The sequence below is a fragment of the Meleagris gallopavo genome, chromosome 2 (assembly GCF_000146605.3).
Source record: "Meleagris gallopavo isolate NT-WF06-2002-E0010 breed Aviagen turkey brand Nicholas breeding stock chromosome 2, Turkey_5.1, whole genome shotgun sequence".
NCBI classification, from domain to species: domain Eukaryota; kingdom Metazoa; phylum Chordata; class Aves; order Galliformes; family Phasianidae; genus Meleagris; species Meleagris gallopavo.
The window spans coordinates 54,594,042-54,619,785 of record NC_015012.2 but is presented as its reverse complement, the minus strand read 5'-3'; the positions used below and the strand labels follow the sequence as shown (position 1 = coordinate 54,619,785).

The following is a 25,744-nucleotide window of genomic DNA, read 5'->3' as shown; positions in this document are numbered from 1 at the left end:
AATCATACAAACAGTTACTACATACAAGAGCAATAACTCACTGACAATGACTTTTGTATTTGTGCTTGCAAGACTATGCTAATTTAACAGTAAATCCTCAGAAATGTACCATATTTGTATTCATATTTTTAAAGGGCAAAAGATGGATGTACTCTACTTACATATTTTACAAAAAGTCAGCAACAGACTCCAATTTTTAAAGCTTTACCTATAATGAAGATGAAAGGAAATGATAGAATTTATTAGAATTTCACTAAAGGTTAACTCAGAGATGGTAGGAATGGTGATATGGGTTTGTCAATAGGAATGGAGCTAAGAAGATGGAAGAACATTGTGTGGAATAAAGGTATTTCAACAGTTTTTGCGTTGTGACAAAACGAATATCCTCATCATGCTACCACCACTCCATAGACAGATTGAAAGATCTTCCCAAACCTGTAATTTGGGCATATCTCTGGAATTGGGTAAAACCAGGTACAAAGTCAGCAGTTAGTAGTTGACAGACATTTATTATATACCACACCATCAACAAAATAGTATGTGTTCAGAACACTGACTGACTACTTTTTCCCTTCACTTTAGCAAGCTACAATCTTCTAATTAATAAATCATTCTACAATAAACTCCTAAACAGATTTAGACATAAGCCTCAATGGAAAAGAAGACCATCTTTGTAGGAGAAGCTCAGTATTTATTTATATTTGTAACTCACCTCAAATTTTTGGTACAAATATTTATAAGCTAAACTCCTCCCTCCATAACCACAGAGAAGATCTAAAAGGGCTCAACATTTTACTGCTTCAACTAAGGCAGAAAACTGCTACTGAAAATACTATGGTTCAAAGACTAACAAAATTAGAGATTACAGCCCACAATGTCAGAGGCAGATTTCAGTGGTATGGCAGTAGAGGTTGAACCTTCTTGCCAATATTCCATTAATTTTTTTTTGCTGTGCAACAGATGGCAGCAGAGGGGCAGTCAGACACAATGCATTTGACACAGAAGTGTGTAGGAGGCAAATGTGTGGAACTGTATTACTCTCTGTGGCAAAAGAAGGCAATGATTGCCTTCTGCTGAGATATAAGCACTAGGGAGCAATAGAAGATGACAAGAAGGAACATTATCTCACCCCTCCCAATGACCAGTGATGGCTCAAGAGGAGCACAGTCTATCAGGAAAGATACTGCTCCCACAGTTGCTAACCCTTAAATAAGGGTGAGAAGAGGCAGACACAGGGTTCATCCCTTCCAGTCACTCAGGTGCACAGCTTGCATCTGAACTCACTGGGTTAGCCATGTCTTCTCACCTGGTGCTCAACCACTGGTTCAGGCTGTGACGTGGCAATTCCACTGCATCTTCCATGTGGAAAAAATTGCACCTATTGACATTCATTGACATTTGCTAAGCACTGATGGAGACTAAACAGTGGATGTGAGCACAGCAAGGCAGTGGGTGGTGCATTTCAGCAGCAACACTGGGTCACTTCTGTTGGTGCAGATTTTTATAGCACAGCACACAGGCTCTTGTTCACCATTAGCAAAAGCGCATAGCTCATGGTGGCTGTGCTGAGAGTGTTTTGTAGCTGAGAATTTGCTTTAGCAAAATGTTATTATGCTCTTTGTACCTCTTGTAGTTTCCATGGAAATAAATAGGAAACAATGCTTTTGGAGCAACCTACATACACAAACATTAAATATTTTCACCAAGCAGTAAAGCAACTCTCTATGATGAAAACTACATCTAGACAAGAGAATGTAAACAAGAACAGTTAATGGAAACAAAAAAGAAAAACAAGAACAATGACATGGTGGAAACTACTGTGTTACCATAAGCCCCAAAATAAGGATCAGTAAAAGACATCATTGTGACTGAATAAATTAGACATGGTCATTTTCCCAATTATTGCAAAACAGAAGCTGGAAAAAAAAGTATGCTTAATGCGTGCATTTCTTCACTACTTTAATAAATTAAGGAAACTGACACAGAAGCTGACAGCATCCACAAGAATGACAACCAGGATGCAGGAAGACATGGCCACATGAAGATGAAAGCAGTAAAAGGTAAAACTGAACTTCTAAAAATCTGCCTGTTTTGTGAAAGTAAGAGTTCTATGCAAGGCCTTCAGCTCAGTGAGTAAGATATGCCTGCTAATCTGGATGGCAAAAGCTCCCAAAGGCACAAGAATGAAAAGGGAAACAGAAGATGTCATGCTATCACTCATGGCAGGTGCTCTGATGTTAAGGCAGTCTTGCAGAGTAGCATCTTCCTATGTGCATCTAAGACGGTGGTCATTTCTTTCGGAACAAGTATTATCTCTGGATGCCACTTACAGTAAATAGAATTTTTAGAGAAAAAAAAAGATATGCTTACATGAAATAATGATACTGCTGATGAAATGACGCGTATAGACGAATAATGCAAAAGGGTCCTCGCAGGTGATTATCTCAAGCCACACAACTTCCAGACCCAGCACTGATAAGCCCCTGATGATTAAAGAACTATACTGAAAGAATAAGGATTGAATAGAAGTACTTCATACATGGTATTTTACAGGATTTTATAAAACAGCACAGTTCAAAAATGGAATTGTAACTTGAAAATCCTGCCTCTTCTGTAATTGCAACCACTGTCTTATACCCCAAACTTAAGATGATACAGGAAATGTGATGTACTAAGTTGATTGTAAAAAGCTGTGAATGGAACAGTATAATATACACATTTAAAAGTTACTTTAAAGCAATTATTCTGAAGTGAAAAATGTGTAACAGGTTCAAATTTTTATCATTCAAAGAACAACAAAGAATAAATGTTAAGAAAGGATAAGTGGGAAACAAAAGACATTAAAAATGCATTGTTCTCCTTTGCACATGCAAATCAGGTAAATTTAAACATTTCACACAAAATCTGTTCAAATGAAATTTGCTGAGTGAACATACACCTCTTACAGTACTCACTTTACTTGGACTAAATGTAAAAGAATGATGCAAAACACACATGCTTTTTAAAAATCAAGTAATTAACAAGGTGTTTTGTATGGTTGGGTTTTTTTTGTTTGTTTTTGTTTTTTATTTTTTTATTTTTTTAACTCCAAATTAGAGGCTGATATTAACCAAGTACCTATTCTTTCCACCCCTTCAGTAGTCCACGATTTTAGGTTAAGGGGAGGTGGTTTATGCCATTATTCCTTAACTGCAAAATACTAAGCAGTTTTAAATAATAAAAATAAAAAATTACTGCATTACAATTCTTAAGTTGAAATTCATAAACAGTACTTTAATGATCCTTATGGAATCCCTTCCAACTCAGGATATTCTATTATTTTATACGTTATTCAACTTAGAACAATTAAAAAGAATTACAGCTTTTAAAAAGTTTTTAGGTAGATGGAACGGTTTAAGTATTCTGTGAAGACATCCAACATGAATTTTAAAAATATAACACCAAGAGAAAACACTTAAAGTTTCCTCATACAAACTGAATTTTGTTATGCTGTATGAAAAATAAAACAAGGGCCATATATGTGTGAAACAAGAAGTTTCTACAATGCATTCATGCCTATCAATTCAGTACTATAGATTACATTTATCAATTGATGATTAATATTAGGGATTAACAGGGATGCACTCTCCCTATATTTATATTAAGTAACACTAAGCCAGAACATCTTTCTATTATTACCCAGAGTCTCACTTCTTTCCTTAATGAAATTTTCTAACCATATTGGAAAAGCAAAAAGAGACAAAAGGAAAAAGCCTAAAATAGTCCAGTGATGTGAGGCACTGCCAAGGACGTCAAGTAAAGCTGTGGATTCCCAATCCCTGAAAGTGTTGAAGCCAGACTGAATGGAAGCCCATGGCACGTGGGTTGGAACTAGACAACTTTTAAGGGCCCTTCCTACCTGATTCCTACCCATTCGTTATTTGGTAGAACAACCTATCAATGAGGATACAAAAGCGTTATTCCACTTTCATTTCTTCTATTGGAAGATCCTTGGCTATCATAATTATACTAGCAAATTTGCATTTCTATTCTTTATTCTGGGGTTTAAAGCTCAAGACACAACTCATCTGATATAGGTTCATCACCATCACTTCTCTTCTGGTACATTTTCCAGATACTTCAGTGCTGTAAAGAACCTTGTTCGTACACGTACTTCCTAAACCCTAGCAACTCCATTTTCTTCCCAAATGAAAAGTTCAATCTCAACTTTGTCCTCAGAGCTACAGAGATGAAAGTTCAATACACTGCACACATATCTACTAAACAGCAACAGTCTAACAAATGGAAAAAATTAGTAAAAACATTCCTACTGAAGGCCAATCACATTTTCTCCAAGCGTGAAATGAGAAGCAAGCTGTTATTACTGACATATAATTTACTAAGGAGTTCTTCTGGGTTTTGTTAATTTTTCTGTTGCCTCAACCATCAAGTCAGCAGCCTTCAACATCTACTCCTGTTGCTTCCTTTAATTCCAATTTAGCACCCTACACATTCCCAAAGCAAACACAATCAGTTTGCCACAGTGTTGTCCTGCCTCAAATTTTTGCTGTATATGAACAAGGCAGGACAAAACGCAAAGGATACAATGGTTATTAAAAAAGACAAAGAGTACTGAAAAATAAAAGCTTTAGTGTTCTTTACTACATAAATGTGTTAGTGGCAACACATTTACAGAGAAAGGATCTTTGAAAGCTAGGTGTAAAACTGCTAAAGATTTCAGAATTTAACTTGCAAAACAAACACAGGCTCCATCAAAGAAGCTGGCTGATCAAGCACACTGAATTTATCTGAAGTCAAGAACCTCCCACAGTGTCATAGCAAGTATTAGGAAAAAGAACTGACAGAAGTTTTTTTTTTTAAAAAAAAAAAACAAACACGTTCACACATCTATCTCTACAACTTTAGAGACAATTATCAAGCCATTACACACCACACTGTTTGTACAAATGTTGCTACAATATACACGTAATGAAGATGTAATTTCATGAGGAATACACTGTGGATGCTACCAGTGGGTATTTATTAGGAAGTCAGTGAACCTAACACGAGAATATTAAGCTGACAGTAGGGCTTTCACTAGCTAACTGATAAAATCCTGGTATTAGGTAGTAATTCTCTTTATCAAGGGAAGTGTTGCAATAAGAAGAGGTCGAGGTCATGCAAAATCAAACAAAATGCAAGCAAGCAAGGCAAAATCTACCTGACACATATAGTAACATAGTTCTAAGAGGCAAAAGATACATTAAAATCTGTTCATTAAAATTTAGGAAAACATTATAAAAACCATCCTACTTTTCAGTATAAGAAACTTCCTAATTTACATAAAGATTTCCCTTTGTAATTGAAGCCTGTTTTACATTATTTACATTACGTTTGCACAATTTGTGTACGTTATCCCTCTGAGAATTTAACTATTCTCCAGTTTCCTAAGAATTCCTCTGCCCCAAGCCAAATATATCAAGATCCCAGAGTTATCAAAAATAAACTTGATGAAGTCTAGAAAAAAAGGGAGACTGAACATTACCATACTCTGAATAAGGGAGATACATTATCTAGAAAGCATCCTGTGTATAGATGGGACATGAAGCACAGCATAGAAGGCTACATTGTTTACTGATGAAACTATTCAGGAGATCAAAACTGGTTTATAAAGAGCTGTGTACCCTAGTCTAGAATAAAATCTGAATACAATAAAACACAACGGGGTTTCAAGTAAGTTTGCAAGATTTATCAGATGCAGGATACGAATGATGATGAATACTAGGAAGAGAAAAGTTTATTTGCCAGTCTGAAGAAGTGCATTTCATTCTACCCGGACTTCAGAGAGAAACCTGTGCAGTCTGAAGTTATTTTTTCCATGTTTTCCTCTTCCTTGTTGCAGTGAAAGAAAAGACGTATATATAGCAGTAACTGCATGCACACAGATCACAACCACAACCTTACAAGTTTCCTAGAATACAATTAAAAATATCAAAATATCAAAAAATCAGAAAATCAAAAATACAATTAAAATCATACAATGAATCACATTTTTGCCTTGAAAAACATTTACTTAAGATTTTTAAGAGGTCAATTTGTCCTTTTTTTTTTTGACTTAAGCATTGAGTTGCTCTTTGCGTATACCCCCCTTTCACCCTCTTGCTTAGCTGAGGAGCAAAGTTAGTCATTTTCCTATTTATGTAAGCCTGCAATAGGGAAGAGGAAAACATTAAAAATAGGAAAATGTGATTCTAAAACCACAAAAAGGTGGTAACAAGGACTCAAGGAGTACTCAAAACAACTTCAACTTATATTTTGGAATTAATTAGATATAAAGTTTCCATTTAACCTGGATTTTTAAATGCAGTAAAAACATGGAAGAATGACTGACGCAACAATCAGTCACAGTTCCTCCTTGTTTGTCAGCCAGGCATCGCATGTTCCACAGACATGGCTTTCCTCCATACTGAAGTTAGTAGCAACATTATTTTTCAAAGGTTTTGGCTTTTTATGTGTGAATTTCTACAGTAATTCTGTAAAGTTTTGACAGTAACCTCAAGAGTTTTAAGCTTCACGGCACAGGTCTAACAGAAGACAGGAGGAATCTGGTCCTTACATTATTTGTAATTGTCAACTCTAAACACTAAAACGTATCACTTATCATGAAAGGAAAATAAGGGAGTTGAGATGATTAAAAAAATGGATAATATTTTGTCACCAAAGGATAAAACATTTTGGGTACAGAGGCATACAAGTAGCGGGTGGGCAACATTTCTGTTGACATATATATGACATAACAGTACAGCACACAACTGACAAGTCTTGTAACAATACTGAGCCACACGGAGTAAAAAACGCATGATACTACAAAAGCACATTCAGAAGACACTACAGAGATAAGGTAGGTACTGATAACACAAATTTTACCAGAAATAAAATTATCTGGAGTTTAAGTTACCTAGAATAAAAAAAGACAGTATAAAGTAATTTTGTATTTTCTTCTTGTATTGTAACATCACCTTGGATTTTGCCTTTTAAGTTCATTCCTGAATTTCTACATGTTCTGTACTGCAGCTCCAGGTACTTTTTCATTGGTAACAGATATATTTTAAATTAGTTTTTGTTGTTGTTGTTGAACTCCCACAATTTTGAATTTGATATACCCATACTTCTAACATTCAGGTGACACACTAATTTCTGAAGCTGAAATGCATTGGTTTACAAGTATGAAATATCACTGTCTTAAGTCTGATCAACAGCCTCGCTTTGAGTACTCAAATGCAAACGTCAGGGAGAAGTTACAGCTTCTGGATTGATAATACATTAACACTACAGCAGCAATTATTTATCTGTAAAATTGCTGACTGCCTCTGAAAAAACACAGTATTTGTCCTAGGAAAACAGATAAAATGCTAACAGCTAACATTAAAGTGCTTCTAAATTAAAAGACCACTAATGCAAATGTAATTGAATTTTAGTTCCTACTGCAGTGAAAGTGCTGGCTGGAAATTGTGAAGTGATCACTCTATTACTGAAGAACTCAGACTATCAATTCAATAACTTAGAAAATAAGTCTTTTCCCATAGACAATGCAAACAAAAACATGAGGCAGATGACTTGATAAAAACTTGTAAAATAACCTTACTATATAGTCTTAGTTACAGAAAGAGTACCTCCTTAAGTCACGTTTTCAAATAGGATATTCTTCCTTTATTTACTAGTTTATTTTACAAGGTCACAAACAATTCTAGAACAATTTTTTAGAGCTTTGAAATTCTATCATGACAATAACTTTTTCACGACTTCTCTAACATTTTAGATCTTACAACCATTACAATATGCATTTCTCCTACCAATCTGCCTGATTATTTTGATTCAGAATGCTCATGCTGAACTAGTATTAAGACTCCTGTTCTAAGCACCGTATTTATCCAAACCTGAGTATGACATACTGATAAAGGACATTCAACACTGACTGTTAAGTGTTAATCAAGCAACTTTAAACACTTGGTCCACATAGAGAAAATGCAATATAAGGATAGAAAAAAAACAGGGCCATTTTCCCTACACTGACTTTCAAATGACAATCTTAAGGGAAGAAAACTGTCATTCAGTACTAGTAGTAAATCTACAGACAGATAATTCTCACATTAGTAAAGAAAAATCACGTAAGAATCTGCAACACAAAACAAAAAAATATATGTTTTACTATAACTGGCAGTGGAGAATGGATTACCAAACAAACTTTCGATTTAAGGAGATTTTTGAAAACTATGACTCTCAACCAAACCTTCCCACTCCAGCAATCACATCTGAGATTTCTGAAAATTTTTCACATTACCTTTTAAGGACACAAAGAAAAGGAAACAATGGCCATCTTTACCATGACCTGAAAAGGACTGATATACAACATCACTGAGCAAGCAGAGCTACTGTTTCCCCAAGATCACTGCTTTTTTTCTGGAATCTTAAGCTTCTAAAAAAAAAAAAAAAGAAGAAAAAAAAAAAGATATAACCATTTTTAGTTTTATCTAAGATCTCTTAGTTTCCAAGCAAAACACTCAACTTTCACACACAATGCATCAACTATGAAAATGATTGACTTTGTATCGGATTATATGTTGTCTGAAAAAGGCAAATCATACTAGTGTTAAAGGACTATAAAAGAAAACTCTAAAAACACTTGGAGTGTCACTTTTTCCATTGTAGGTGTATGGTATGTATAAGGAGAAGCTCAAAGAGATATCTCAAAGGATTTTAAGAAGCTCTTCAATACTGATGACACATTTTTCCCTGAAATAAGCCACTTCCTTTCTAAAACCCACACAGTACCTTAGTGTCAAGACTAAATTGCTTCTCCTGAAGTATGTGAATACATTTTTCTTATCTAAAACACTGAAGTCTTACATTATCGGTTGTATCTTAAATCATGGAAAGTAGTATTGCTAGCCATGTCAGATTTCACACATTTCCATTCAGTAAAGAACACATTCCCCTTGCAACAGGCTGAATATGTGCTGTACCAAAGCATCACTAGGTCTAATGGGCTCTTATCAGGCATTTGAAAACTTCTGCTACTGGATAATGAGAAAAGCCTTAAGTTGGGAAAAATATTTCTTTTCAGTATCTAGGTATAAATTACCAATTTTGTTACGGGCAAAATCAAGGGATTAGAGCTAAGTATGGTAAGTGGAAGTAAAAACTTCTTGGCTAATGAAAGCATATTGGACATTACGATCAAACTTCACAATGTTTTTTTCTCCAAGATTTCTTTGGAATTCTCACTAAGATATCAGTTCATGATTTTTTTTTTTTTAGTTAAGACTTCCAAGATCACCTAATCACAATAACAAAGCAGAAATGGCCAAAGCTATTAACAAAGATATTGTTAATATCGGTGCCCAGTTGCAGCATATGAAGCCAGCAAAAAACAATCATATGTGCTTGGACTGAAGAAGCACCCTTAAGAACCAAAAATAAGCCTCGCTGAATTCAACTGAGTGATAAGAAAAAGCTAATTACATTAACTCACTTTGTAGTAATGCTTGTGAGATTTCCATTTTCTTTTGGCATTTGGCAAAACTGAAAGAAGATATTTACACAGTAGAAGCAAAGAATGAATTCCAGAAAATTGGTAAGATACATAACGTTAAGTAAACGCAAGCTAAGCATCTACTTGTTTTGCTTGTGGGTCATATTCTTGAAAATGTCCTGTCTTCATATCAACAACCTGAATACCTGCATTATTAATAAAAATCAGAAATCAACAATAAATGTCAGTGAATAAATACTTGCTATAACGTAGTATATAATAATACCTAAATAATAAAAATACTTGCTATAACATAGTATGATAAATATACTATTAACGGACACAAGAAAAGCAATATAGTTCAACATCTAGAAAAATAGACCTACACTCTATTCCTAGATTATCTGGCACATCATGAGTAAGGCTTTTCAGCTTCCTGTGCTTAACTTCCTATTTAGCCTTTTTACTGTGTTTCACCAAATATTTATACATGTAACACTATGAAGGCCCTGTTCTACCATAATACAAAATAGCCAGTCCCCCACACAGATAGTTCAACTATGACAATGGCACAATTTGAAAATGATTCTTCTACCCCAACGCCAAACCAAACATGCTCAGTTCACAGTATTTTTTTTTATTATTTCCTGCAAGGAGTGCACATTTACAGAGATTTGACCTCCTTCTTGCTCACACATCACTAAAACCAAAAATCTTAGTGTCATAAAGTGGTTAACAATTCCGTTAACAGTGCCTGAAATGGAATAGAATCTTGCTCGCTCACCAGTATCTGTATTTGTTCTCTAATACTAACAAGGGTAACAAGAGATGAAAATGTAGTTTAGACAGAAAAAGCAAACAGATATGAAATGAGTATGTACAGAATGCAGATCTTTTTTGACTAAGGCACCATTTTTACATAAATATTTTTGAGAAATTTGAACTTCTAGAGAAGCCACTCTGACAACAGTGAGAGCAACCATATTGCAACAGTGCACTTTCACAGTGAAATCTGAGCAGCACTAACAGTCACTGCTTAGAAAAAAGTGGATACCTGAGCAGTGCTACATACATGACAAACATCATTGCTTTAAAAAAATATATTAAGATTTTTTCATTCTTTGATTTTATAGACCCAGAGACTCAATATAGCCAAATTAAATACTAAGATCCATCTTCATCTACTACTAACATGACAATGAATAAATACTTCACTAGTAAAACTCTTCTCCAGAACATCCATATTCTTACTGTAGAAAAGAGTCTTCACTAATGTGAAACTCTTAAACTGCTCATGAAGCATGAATTCTCATTAAAAACACATCATTTTAATCTTTCCAGTCCACAATCATTTTACATGTTCTTGTCATCTTCTAGTCACTTTACTACCAGAAAGTTGCAGAGAAGAAAATGAGTTATTCCGTAAAGGAATAATGATGCCAACAGACTGCAGACATACCTAAGAAGTCAGAGGTTTAATTTTAACAGACCATTTTTAAGTATGCAATGTAATGTTTCCACAAACTAAGTAATGTATATTTCTCTAATGACAGACATCAGAAACTTACAAAGAACTTCATAAGAATCATTCATTTCAACAATCACTTAAAATCACACAAACTCAATTAGCTTTGACTTTTGGTAATGGAAAAAACAAAAAAGTACTTCAACAAACTGTGTAGATAGAAGAGTAATTTGGTTGTACAGCACAGTAATATTAAAATACAGACTCCATTCCCTCTGAACTGCCCCATTAAGATAGCAATCTGTGAAGCAGAAGAAAGCTCTCTGAAAATAAATAATACATCATTGGCTTTGGATTTTATTTCATCTCTGTTTTCTAGTAAAGAGTAAATACATTTGTTTCACACAAAAAACGATTCTCTTAACTTCCCTACAGCAAATGCTGTTAGGTCAAAACCATTAGGATACACAGAAGTATATACAACTTAAAGCAGTGACATTTCCTCATCATCTGAACATAAGACTGTACTTCATGAATTGAACATAAAATCTACTTCAGAGCTTACCAGCTGTCTGTATTTCTTGTAAATAAGAGTTACCAATAAAAACTATCTCAATTTTCAAAGAAAATAAAGCAGCAAACCCTCACCTTTTCAGTACTTTGTAATTCATAGAGTAAAAACAAAATTCTTCAAGTGATGAAATTTGGTGGGCTTTGTTGTTTTTTCCCCCCTCCCTACCACAACTCAATCAATGTTTAATATAAAGACTGTTTTTACAACAATTTTAGAAAACTGGGCACTTTAGATTTCAGACATGACTGATTGTGTATCTAACTAAACTACTGTCCATATATAATATACTGTGATAAACTGTACATACTCCATAAAAAGAATTCATATCCTATCATCTTAGAACTATTTTGAATAGCTATTCATTTCTGCAGAAACTGCTCTGAAACTTTCTGCATAAGTGTTGATTTTTAGAAATTGTTGATTAATGAAAAATGAATTTGAATCACATGACTGGAGGAAAATGTCAGAATAGAAACTGCAAACTCCACCCACCTGCACCAACTGGCCTCTTCAAAATATTATTGTACAGCAGTTCCAGAAACTGAAGTACCTTGCTGCTTTTTAAGATCCCAAGAATTGTCTGAACAATTCAATTAGAAATTACTCAAATAGCAATTTCTGAATTAAAAAAAAAAACAACAATAACAGTTATGTGAAGTTTGGTCTCATTGTTCTAAAATTGGAATTTTCTGCTCCTAGCATCCTATAAGCTGAGAGGGAACAAAGCACCAAATTTTCTGTTGTGATTCAAAAAAACAGGTAACTGTTATTACGTTAAAGAGTATGCAGAAGCAATCATTTTTTGAAATCCTACTGGGGGCTATTTTCATATTCTTCTCATATTTTATTTTTACTTTTAATTTGCCCTGATTTTCCAAAATAGGTTCTAATAGAAATAAAGGTCAATTCACACTCGTTTTCCAAAACATGTTCTGGTAAAAATCAGCTAGAAAAAGAAACTCAGAAGAGGTACATGGGAGAGATGCTCAGAAACTTTATTTAGTAGTCTACTGTAGGACCTTCTACCATAACAAAGATCTAGAAAGCTAGTATTATTTTGTGCCTTTTTCTTCTTTCACTGATATCCTTTCATTTTTAAGACCCTAATATGGTTTTAAAATGCTATCAAAATTATCAACATAACTTCAAACACCTGTTTGGAACAAAAGCAAATTGGAGCCTGAATATAGTATCTGAAGCTGTATTAGCATGCGTCGGTTTCTGCCCTACTTTCTCCAAGGCAATCTTCCATTGAAAAAATGATGCCTGTGCAAATCTAGGCATGAATTTCAGTGTTCCCACAACAGCAGCAATTACAGAACATTTAATCACAACTCTATTGTATGAAGAAATTAAGAAACTGTAATTAAGACTGCATTTTCAAATACGCATTTTATTTAAGCATATAAAGCAATATCCAAAACATCATTTCATATAAAAAAATAAATCAGTATCCACTTAATTAAGAATAATGTGCAAAATAAATTTAATGTATGCAATACCTTAGAAATATACAGTCCAAATACCAGAAGCCATATGTCTATGTAGCTTGACATTCTCTCTTACATGTCCATATGTCAACATAGACACAAGCACTTTACAATGTTAATGTGTATTCCAAAACAAATACAACTAACCCATATTAGACAAAAATACAAAGTAGCTGCAATTTGAAGGGAAAAATTATATATACACACCAATAAAATAAGATTATTTTAAGCATAAAACAGACAGAAACAGAGTTGTTATACAAAAATGCCATATATCATTATATTTATGGAGTATTCTAAGAAAATTAAATCCATCACTGATAAAAGAAACCTGGTTCTCATTAACGAGATTAAAGAAATTAAGGAGTAACAACAACACAGTAACACCTTTGGTTTAAAAAAAAAAAAAAGTAAAAATTTTTGCAAGTGTTGAAATAGCCCCTGCTGAAAATTAATTGGAAATCAGATTTATTCTTCATTTAGGCATCCTTTTAGTGCCCAGCCTACAAATTTGTTTAATTCAAGCCTCGTTTCAGGATTCAGAATTACAAACTGAAGAAAAATCCCTCCCCTACTCCTTATACACAGAAAAGCATGCATTGTTTCTTCAAGATCACTGGCAATACTGAGATACATGCAAACAAAAAAATATTTATACATGAAAATTTAGCTACCAAACAAGATCCAAAGTTTTTTTAGTAAGATATCAATTCCATAGTAAGAACCCCAATAAACATATGATACTGGCCTTGGGCTTCAGTCACTTATTCAAAGTTTCATCTGCATGAAACCCATGGCAAAACTGTTCTAAGTACTACACATTGCCACCTACTTCTTGCACATGCTTTCCAAATGCATCCATAGTTTTATATTTCCCTGTATGTCCCAGTACTCAGCTCTAAGTTTATTACAAATGCTAAGAAATTTCAGGCAAAGAACAGCGGACAAGAGATTGAGAAAGCAGACCAAGACCAAAAAGTTTAACACGAAAAAGATTTAGAGGAAAAAAAAATGTTACAAGAAAAATTTAGAAATATACATATTAGAAATCTCTACCTATAAAAACATTAATTAGAGCCCCAAGAGTACACAGAACATTAGAAAACAAAAAGATCTCCAATATATAGCCAGGCATGCCTTCAGCAAGCTTTCCATTACTACTTCACATACAGAAATTAAAATTTATCTACTAGAAGAATATAAACCATTAAAAAAAACTGCTAATTTTAGCAATAAATTCTCCAAATAGGACATTTTGCCTCAGTGGGAAAAATACATCTGAACTCTGTAGCAGTGAGAAGTTAATGCTAACTACAGAGAAACAGACAGCTATAAAAAGTATTTAATGCAGCTCAGAAAGTACAATTTGCCACTAAAACTGATCAGTGAAATAGTATACAACCTATATAGACTTCTAGGATCTAATTCCCTCAAGAATATGAATCTAAGAAGGATCAAGAAACTACATGGATGTTAATTTATGGAAGAAAGGTAGATCCTCGACCTAAAGACAAAGGAAGTACAACAATTCTGTTCCTGCTCATGGGCTTACGAGAACACAGTGTGAATGCTGGATTGTATTGCTTATATTTCAATGCTTTAAGGCACTTGAAACAAGTAAGGATACAGATGACTAAATTTAACAAGTAATCTAGAACATAAACACGTCAGCACTGTTATTAAATAGAACTTTTATTAGTAAGAATTAGAAATATGAATATCATTTGAGAGGTCAGAGGTCAAATTGCTGACAGTCCTACAAAACAACAGCTAGCATCAACTAGACAAACAAGTAATTATACAGAATGTGAAATTTATACCTGAGCACACTGGAACTCATCCTGTTTTTATTTAGAAACAAAATTATAGTGCAACCTGAAGTCAGGAATCAACTTAAGTTTTTGTCGTATCTTTTGATATAACACGCTAAATAAAAAACAGATTAAAACTGGATTAAAACTGTATCTACTTTTCTATACAAGCTGCCAAGTTTGTTACGAATAAACGTATTACAGTACCCAAACAAATGTATTTTTTTAGTTGCAGCAGTACCTCTATTGCACATTTTGCTGATTAGAATCTAAAACACTGACACTGGAAATATATCTAAAGAATTTATGTACACTAATGTATACCAACATAAAGACACACGCATCACTAACTTGACTAACAAGGGCACCAGAATCTGGTCATCAGCTAAAAACGTCAGTTCTAGATGTCCTAATTCAGATCTTCAGTGTAAAGCTTTGAAATAACAGTGACGGGTGGCAATAGTAGAAAACAGTATGTGTACACCACTATGGAAGCTCTCTTCAAAACAGACAAGAGGCAGATATAAACAGCACCTATGCTTTTTGTCTGAAACATTTTCTTCCACTAAGAAAAGACACCCATGCTAAAGTTAGAAGTTAATTGATAGAATTCCACTAAAACTTCTCATGAAACATGTGCCACATATTTATCTACAAAACGGCTACAGTAAAATCCTGAAAACCACATTCTGACAGATGACTGGAGAATGGAAGAAAGGGAATGCAATTCCAAATGTAAGCGCTTGCTCCCCAACAAATTTGGTCCTATTGAAAACTATACATGTCCTATTACAACTTTCAATCAAAACCTGAGGTTAGTGAGGCTTTTTAAAAATGAAGGATTTTCTGTCTAAGTATAATAAAGTGGTGACACTGAGGAGAAATAATGGATTCAGGAGGGGCAGTTTAATAGCATACCTTATCAGGAGATTAAGCTTTAAGAGCATTTAATAAAACAGTTGCAATCTAAACTGATGTTCCCACACCCCAAACTACACACTACATAGCAAAACTGAGTTATTTCAAAAAATAATACTTCAGTGTTCTTCCCAAAGAAACATATATACACATACCCCTAGACAGGTGTTTCAAGAAGTCCAAAGAGGTTTATAAGATATTGTATACGCTATACCAATATACTAAAGTTCGAGACTTCACAAAAGTTAAAAAAGTTAAATTGTAAGTGAAAATTAAGCAAAAATAAAGATATTCAGTGCAACAGTTAAAAAGTTCACGTACAAATTTGTTATCAATCTTACAGTGAGAATTGTCACATCAATTAAAAAGAATTTAAAAACTCAATTCTGGACTGTAAATAGGTCCTATGAATTTCTTTTTCCAACATACCAAGATAAAAACATTGATTTTTTCCCTTGTGCTACTTTCTTGTAAAAGCTTTTTGTTGATTAGCTTTTACAATATCATCAGGAGATGCTGTTTTGAAGTCAAATGGCGTTATGGCTGTTTTAGGAGCAATTTCCTTAGGTTTTACATCTTGTACCTGTCTACTGTACAGGAAAGCTTTATGCATACCAACTGTGTGTCGCTTATAACCTTTTGGAGGATAAGGAAGACATAAAGTTAAAGCAAAAGCTGAAGGTCTTGCACACAGAATCTTCATCCATGAAAGGGACAAGTCCTGCCTCTTAGAAGTAAACCCTCTTCTGCTCTTATTTGCTTTACCTAAGCCAGAACATTTTCCCTGCTTTGCCTTTAGAAGTTTTGTTTCAGGAATTAAGACATTTGACTGTTCTATCACATTCTGCTCTGCAGGTGCATTCACATTTTTTAAAAGGACACTTAAATCAATGTTTGTTCTTTTAGAGGGCCTCAATTCATTTACACTGAGTACAGAAAAGTCTGGTTTTTGTTGAGCATCATCTACTTCAATAGCCTCTGCTATTAAATCAGAGAGCGTTAAGTTCTCAACCTCCTTTAGTGGAGAAACTGAAGAAAGGGCTAGAGAAGACAAAGATCCTGTTAAGTCTGGCATCTCACTTGAAGTTTGTGGTTGACTTACTAGTTGGGATAACGATGAGGTTCCCAAATTCTCATCTGTGATACTTGCTGTTGCCTGGGTATAAAGATCAGCCAAAGAATAACAGTGGCTTGCACCGCTTTCCTGGTGCTCCTGAAGTAAGTCAGCCAGTGATGTATTTCCAGACCTTAACACTGGCAATGCAGCCATCTCTGAAGAGGGGCTTTCTTGCTTTCTACTTTGCACAAGTGAAGAATAATTTTCAAGTTCATTCTTTCTATTTGCAGTATGACTGACTTCATTATCAAGAGCCAGTTCTCCTAAAGCACTCATTACACAAGGACTGCAAAAATTTTCATTACTACTGCCATCAAAAGTTTCTGAGGCAATAGACGGAATACTGTCTTTAAGACTCAGAGAATCACAAGCCACATTCTGCATCAGCAAGGATTTCAAGTCCTGTGCTTCCTTGCATTTCAACTTCTTAAGTGAAGAATTTCCAGATGGGTTACTTCCTATCCTACAGCAAGCATCTTCACTGTCAGGAATTGAACCTACTACACTTGCACTTTCTGATAGCTGATTCTCTGTCTCATTCATAGGCTCACAAAATGATCCTTTACAAGTATCATCGCTGGAAGAAGACAGAACAAGTGAAGAGGATTTTGATCCTTCCTTTTCAGATGAATATATACCAGTTTTTCCAACATTAAGGAGCATTTTGTCATTTGCAATTAAGGAATAACAAGCCGAATCAGTTTTGGCTGTGAAATTTCCAACCTCTGGTTTGTTGGAGCTGTCAACATTTTCTACTGCACAAGAGAAACAGTTTTTATTAGTAAGTAATTCTGGAAAACAAAGTAAGTCTCCTTACCTTACAATAGCCAAAAATTTTCAGATGGAAGTACAGCCACAACAAAGTAAGTAGAGAGCAGCATCAAAAAACAAACAAACAAAACAAAAAAAAAACAAAGAAGAAACATGAAAAGGCATTTAATTACAAAGTGTTACTCAAAGATATCTGCTGTTCTACAACTAAATTATTGTTATTTACTGAAATACCTACACAACTTCACGAATCAGCAAGTAGAAATCAAAACAAGAAAGTTACTGTACAAATTATACACACACACACACACACACACAAAAAGTATCACTGTGGAATGTCAGTTTACTGAACAAAGATTGAAAATATAAGCTAGGACATATTTTCATTAATTAAGTCATACATGAAAATTCAGAAATTTACTATGAAATGCAGATGGTTGCTTACATTCTGAATTTAAGCTGACAGTTACACCAGTGAAACATACTGCTTCCTTTAAACACTTTCAGAACAAGGAAATAGCAGCTGGCATCTTTAAGATTTCCAGTAAATTGCTAACGCAACAGTAATCATCCTCACAGCCTGTAAAGCCAAAATTAAACTGTATATACACATGAAACATCTTGAATGCAAACAATCCAATAGTAGCATACCTTTTGTTGTCTTTCTTACAATCACAGCATCCTCATCCTTGGTCTTCAAATTTCGCTTACTGTCTTGTGAAAGCACAAGATCTAAAGCCTTCTGTACATCAAATTTACTATCCAGTACTGCTTGCACCATTGCCTGGTCTGGTACAGACTCCGCCAAAACTTCTCTCATTTGATCAAGGCATGAACTAAGACGAGCTATAAAAAACAAATTACTATTACAAACTGATACAAAATAAAGTTTTAACAAATCAGTCTAACTACAAAGACCACACATCTGATTAACAAAAACAGGAGAGAAATACCACAGTAAGAGATAAAACCCTCATAAATTAATTTTAATCTCATTTCTTTTCATAGTAAAATTTTATCCCTCAAGCCCTGGAGAATATTTCATTCATTTCAAATATTGCAGTAAGGAACACATCACTGACTACTATGTATTTATTAGTCTAATAAAGTCTCAACATTGTAATACTTTGATGTTATAAAACTAATTGCAGAGTAGAAATACAGGTAATCACCTTAAAATTACTCAAAATCGTTTAATAAGTTAACACAGAAATCCATTTAACAGCCTGTTGTAAGTGTTTACAGGAGCTACAACTTGTATCGAAAGTAAAGCAGCGTTTTTGGAACGCTCAGGCCCTAAAAAATTGAAAAAGTTTAAATACTAGCAGATCTGGATGAATGCAGCAGCTTTCAAACTACCTCTTCTAGAATCAAAAAATATTTTTTGGTTCATAAAATCCATTTATAATATATTCCTACACTCCTGTGAAAAACACTACAAAACATACAGGGAAATGAAAAGAAAGCTTACAAAATCAAATCCTAACGTTAAAAAATATAAAGAAGTTATTTTCACTTTCCAGGACTTGAGCATAGTTCAAAATGAAAGAAAAATTACACTAAAGATACACTCACAATAGAAAAAAGTGTTTTTTCCTCAGACATCTTTCACTTTTCAATTTAAGCCTAATGACACAGTTCTCATCACTCTCACCAGTCTTTTTTTTTTTAATAAATATTTTTGTAATTTAGTAAGCCAACTTCCTCAAGTTAGAGTAACCAACAAGGCTGACAACAATACTAATCTTGACTAAGATAAGTTTCTTAAGTTCTGACATCCCACATAACTAGAGACAAAAAATTTAACAGGATGTTACTTCAATGGAAGTAATGAGCTGATCTCAAAGACAAAAACCTAACAGAACAGAAGAATATCTTGAATATCACTGTTACTGCCAGTTTCAGGAAGACCATTAAAACAACAGTAAGAAAATTCCTTATCTGAACAACTCCTCAAAGATGGCAACACTGAAAGAACTCTGCTAAGCAAATCCAATACTACAGAACTCCACACGCTTACTTACATCAGCTGTCTTGATGCAGAACGAGTACTGGTAGAGCCCTGGACAATGTCTTAGTTTAACATTTTATTGCCTGTCAATTAGGATGAATAATCTCCAATTCCCTAGCTTGATTGCAATCAGAACTCTTGTATTAATGGCCAACTTGTCACACTTTTCCAAGTGCTCTATGACAATATCAAAATAAAACAGGTCTTATGAAAAAACACCCCTGAACTCACAGGAAATGGTTATTGCTAGTTTTCCCTTCCGTCTTTTTCCTTTATGTCCTGAATGAGTTTCCCCATTCACATATCACTTCTTAGTAACTGATGGACCTTGTCAAAAGTATTATGAAAACTCAGTTTATGGCACTGTCTAGATCACAGAATCATAGAATGGCCTGGGTTGAAAAGAACCACAATGATCACCTAGTTTCAACTCCCCGCTATGTGCAGGGTTGCCAGCCACCAGACCAGGCTGCCCTGAGCCACATCCAGCCTGGCCTTGAATGCCTCCAGGGATGGGGCATCCACAACCTCCTTGGGCAACCTGTTCCAGTGTGTCACCACCCTCAGGGTGAAAAACTTCCTCCTAATATCTAACCTAAGCCTCCCTAGTCTTAGTTTAAAACCATTCTCGCTTATCCTATCACTATCCACCCTCATAAACAGTTATTCCCCCTCCTGTTTATACACTCCCTTCAAATATTGGAAGGCCACATTGAGGTCACCCTGGAGCCTTCTCTTCTCCAAGCTAAAGAAGCCCAGTTCCCTCAAGCCTTCCTCATAGAAAAGGTCTTCCAGCCCTCAGATAACTGCATCTAGACTGGTTCTTTCCAATTATCTTCTACAGCATCATTTCCTGCTACAAAGCATATTACACCCCCAATTTATCATATTTACCCATGTCTACGCATTATCATCGATTCTACAAATTCAACTGATATTAAATTTAGATTTGTCTATTGTTCCAGAATTTTCTGCAACGTATGTTTTGAGTACCAAATTTCATTTATACATTTTATTTTCTATTAATTTTTCCTATTCATTTAACAATACATTTTGTGCTTACTAACGTAAAAATAAGTTATTTGGAATATTGAGAGTTAAAAAGTTAGCTTTAATATTTTGGAAAGAGACTTGTAAATCTTTTCCACAGAACATTTAAGATATTACGTAGCAAGTTTGAAAAACAAAAGCAAGTATTCTTTCCCCCACCACTCAGCACATGGAACTGGGCTTTTAGCATTGAACTTACAGCTACAGGATCAAGTGGAAATCAAAGACTAATGGATTCAGTACAGCATTTGATAAAACTGTAAAGGATATGGGTAGCTAATGACATCGTTTCAAGGGAATGCATCACTTCACACCTCCCAAATACTACTACCTACCATTTTTGGAATGCAATATAAGCAAAGACCATTCCATGTACAAATACTCTTTCTTCCCTCATTCCATTTGTGGAGTAAAGATACTAAGCTACACAGATGTTTGGTCTAAAACAGTACAGTCGTTCTTTTGTTTATATTTCATATCAAATCTAAATATTTTCAGTAAGAAAGCTTTCCTGGTTATATCACTAGTCCATATCACGACATCATGCAACAGGCTGTTGGATGCAGAGGCACAGTGCACTGTGGAGCTGTATTTCCTGATTTTGTCTAGCAGTCTCACGTGAGTTCTGACTCCCCAAGAGGAAGATCACTAAGATGTACTGCATTTCCCAAGAGCCTTCACATGATCTCCAATTCCAGGTGACAGGGACGAGGGCTTCTTCTGGGAGTTAGCAGCACAGAGAGCAGCAACGCAGTTCTGGCCTTCCCCTCTCTCCCATTTGAGTTACTAATCATAACTCCCTTTTCTTATTATTACCTTACATTCTTTTATTTGTAGTGAATTTGTTATCTCTCTCTACCTTAATTGGGTCATTTTTTTTTCCTTCACACCAAAAGGAGAGAAAGGGGCCCCCCTACCCTGTCACGCTTGAAACTGCTACAAAAGTAAAAGTATATTTCAGTGTAAGCAAGCGAGATACAAGCATTATACAAAAGGTAGTTACAAGCCTGAAGAATCACCATGGATGTTACTACCCATGAAGCATGTAGTTCTAATACAAGAATTCAGAATATCAAGTGGTAAGTCAGTCGTGTAATACTGAGTTCAGACTATTTAGTCTACTTTCAATCACATGAGATAGGTCTGAGTATTATTATTTTTCTATCGTTACCTCTATCAACTTCAGTCAACTGATGATTGGGTGTAAAACAACCAGCAGTATCTTCCGTATCCTCATAGCCATATTCCTCTTCCAATGGCTCAGCAAACGTTGCTGGTTTGTCTCGTCTTGAGTAGATAAACTGAGCTGCTACATTAGGTAAAAATTCAAGTATTAAAAAAAAAATAAAATACAAGTATTACTTGCTCCTTTAAAAACAGAAATGACAAGAAAAAAAGTTAGGATGCTGAACTGTTTTCACCACAGTGAAAAGACAGATTGGGAAATATCTTTGTATCTGTCTACATCGCCTAAGCATTTTACAAGTTCAATACTCAAACAGAAAAAAATATTCCAGGTCTGAAAAATAGTTACTTTCTATACTGAATTACCTCCTATGGCCTGATGTCTTAAATCTTATTCCACACTTTTTTTTTTTTAACTTCAGTGACAAGTAAAAAAATTAGCATGCAAATAAATACTGCATTTACAGTATTGCACTGTCACACCATTAACTATTTTTCAAGCACACACAAGTTTCATCACCAAATGAAAAAATACCTTATGCCTTAGAAAATGTCAAGAAAAAACTAGCAATTAGATTTAGAAATTCAAAATGTTAACATTCAAATCAGGGAATGTGACTACAATTAGTAAACATATATACCTAGATTAGCTTATCTAAAAAGGATGACAGAGAAACAGACTTTTAAGGATCCAATTAACTTAATTACCCATGGCCAGATGCCACAGACTACATCACAGATGCTGTGGATTTAGAACCAGACAAGTCATCCACAATAGCGCAGCTGCAGAACAACATCAGCTATACTATCTTTAGGGTCTACCTGGCTCTAAAAACACCGTCACCAAGTCGAGGCAAACCGTGAATTAATCATCTTTCAGAGATGAATACAATCTAGTAGTACTATAGCTAAGTTGAATTCAGCTAGGCCAAGCCACTCCAATCGCATCTTACCTGAGCACACAGCATCACTATTTTTGCACCTATTTTGCCATGTTCCAAATAATCAGAAGCTTATTAACTTCACATCAACTTGCATGAGAACAGCTGCAAGCAAGGGCCAGTGATGGATCCCACAAAGACTCTTTACCCCATGTACCTTCAAAGTTTTGTAAAAGATATCAAACACCAGACACAGAATTACAACTGTAGCACACAGATGGATCCTACTAATTTTTAAAGATAGCCAACATTTTAACACCATCAACATATATCCATAAATCAGATATTCTGAGCATCCATTCCCCAACGTAATGTAGTTACCATGACTGAACATGCTAACCATGTTTATATGTAATTATTTGAACTAACCTGTAGAAGGAGAAATGCAATAATCATCTTCTACGGACTGGCCATACACATCATCATCTTCGAAATCTATGAAGTTAAAAAAAAAAAGGTTAGTTTGCACAACTTTTAAATAGAATCATAAAATCATTCAAAGGAGCTTTTTTTTTTGTTTGTTTGTTTGTTTTTTTTTGTAGGGTATTAAGATCTTCTACATCTCCAGTATTCCAGAAGTACAATAAGTTTTGCTGTTCATTTACCTAAGTAAGACGCTCTATTATTAAATGTTAAAGTAATACAGTACTTTATTTCTCAGCAGAAAAATTTCAGGAGTTGCAATTCTTCACCATCTCCTCTGGAATGCTGCCCTCATCATCTAACTTCCTTCAGTCCTACCAACTTCTATCCCTAGTGCTTCTCTTGATATTTCTGCCTGACTCTTAATACCTTAACCACAGTCTGTTCTATTACAATCATCACTCCTGTAGCTCAAATTGGGATTTCTACTCTATACTTACCTATTTCTCAGCTTTCTTTTCTCTGATTTATCCCCATGTTTACCCACCCACCTTCCAAAACTCAAAAGTTCAGCAAGGCAAAAGCATAATTCTAAATTTCCTTCTAAAATTGAAGTTTGAAGCAGTTTCAGCCAAAAAGCAAGAATCCTATACAGTTACTCAAAGACACCCACAGACCTTATCAATTCAAATTTTAAAAAAAGAGATCAAACATCAGGTAAAAAAAGAATCAATCATCAGGAAACATAATTAGAAAGTAAATTATTCCCAATTAAAAATAAATACATACCCTGCCATTACATAGATCTTGAAAATAAACTTGCACTTTTCCCCAAGAATAATGAAATACATAATAGAATAATGAAATATTTTTAAAGATGTTGTTGCATATGCTTAACAAGTTCACAAATATTGTTTGCTTCTTTTTCCAAGAGCAAGAAGCAAAAGTAGCTGGCAGCAACACAGAAATCTGGTATTCTGATACCATCTTAAAGGCCGCAGAACTAAAACATTACAAACAACATATCCATCCAAAAAACAAACAGAATTATTTGAGGTGTGAAAGGTTAGTTTTACTCTCAACACAAAACAGGAAAAAAAAAAAAATCAACATCAACTTAACTTGCATTTACCATAGACTATTTTTTTTTAAAACTGATAGAAAACAGTCTAGAGACCAGAGATACATTCCACAGCACCAACAGCTATTTTGCCTACAAACTCTCTGCAGGAATTCAACAGATTTCAGTTCAGAACTCATTCAGCTCCGAACACACTACCTCAAAAAGAGCTCAAAAACAGAATGCAGTTACATGAAGGCTGAAAACCCTTCCTCAGGGCTCAGAAAAACCTTCCTATAAAAACAGACCAAAAATACTGCAGGTATTTACTTTAGAAAACCAATAATTGGGCCTAACAAAGCAGTATACATACACGTATTCTAAGTAAAATAGCAAGACTGCACGTGACTACAAAAGTAATATATGGCGGAAGTATATAGACTACACGTATACAAACCTATAATTAAATCTGATGTGTAATGCAGCAGTAGAATTTCAGAGTAGCAAGAGCAACATAGGCCTCATATGGTTACATCAATTTATAATGCATCTCAGCAAACTCAATTAAAAGAACTCCTGATTTAAGTACAAGCATTAAAGTGAGTTCTACAGTTCTACTCACGCAGAGGACAGAGGTCCAGTCAAGACCAACATTACAGCCAACATCTTTGATGAAGTAAATGCCTATAGAGGCTGAAAAAATTCAGCACAAGAATTCCCAACACAGTCTAAGGTTGGGCTCCTGCTAGGTAAACTTGAAGAGCACAGGTCACACAAAGGTAAAAGTGGTCACACAAAGGTAAAAGTGCACGTAGATTTAAATGATTTCTCTCAAAATTCCAAATCCATGGCACAAAACCCCATTTTTGAGCTTTGTTCAGGAACAGGAAGAGCAGACAGGCAGAAATATTTCCTGCATTTTTTTGTATCAGACAAAAATTTAGGCAACAAAGTAACTGCTTCCACACTGAAGTGTTATCTAAAACACCAGAATAAAGTGGAAGCGTGCCCATTTTTTCACAAGGCAAGCCAACACAAACAAAACCCTTGAGCAAAAAGGCACAAAGGACAGTTTGCCTGTATTAATAGGACAGGACATCAAGAAAACCAGTTTACTGTAAGCACGAGCTAAATTCTTACATGAGATCTCATTCACTCCATGCAAACTTTAGTACAATATAACAGAAATATCTGATTCTTCCTTAGATGCTCAACTCTATCCTCTAGAACTATGGCTCTCCTACACAGAAGTGCTGCCGCTGTACAGATATTGTCGTTTATCCACATTATACCAACTCGCTGCACTGAGACTGGGCCCACAAACTTCCAAAAGACTCAAAAGAGGCTCAGTCACACCGATACTGGCTTTAAGCGACTCCCACGCCTTTGAAAGGCGCTCAGCCTTGGCAGCCCCGGGCCGGGCAGCTCGGCTTGCCAGGGCCGCGTTCCCACGCTGACCACGGCAACACGTCGGCGG

At 34.9% G+C, this 25,744-nt stretch overlaps 1 protein-coding gene across 1 annotated transcript in view; it reads right to left on the bottom strand.

The window, feature by feature from the left end:
- Positions 1-25,744, bottom strand: part of HBS1L (HBS1 like translational GTPase) — a 105,624-nt gene that overhangs the window by 38,225 nt on the left and 41,655 nt on the right. Inside the window, exons 2-5 of the mRNA XM_010707323.2 lie at positions 23,214-23,315; positions 21,890-22,027; positions 18,309-18,503; positions 17,525-17,698 (exon numbers count right to left, since the gene is read on the bottom strand). Of these exons, the coding sequence (XP_010705625.1) occupies positions 17,525-17,698; positions 18,309-18,503; positions 21,890-22,027; positions 23,214-23,315 (609 nt within the window). The remainder of the gene's footprint in view (positions 1-17,524; positions 17,699-18,308; positions 18,504-21,889; positions 22,028-23,213; positions 23,316-25,744) is intronic.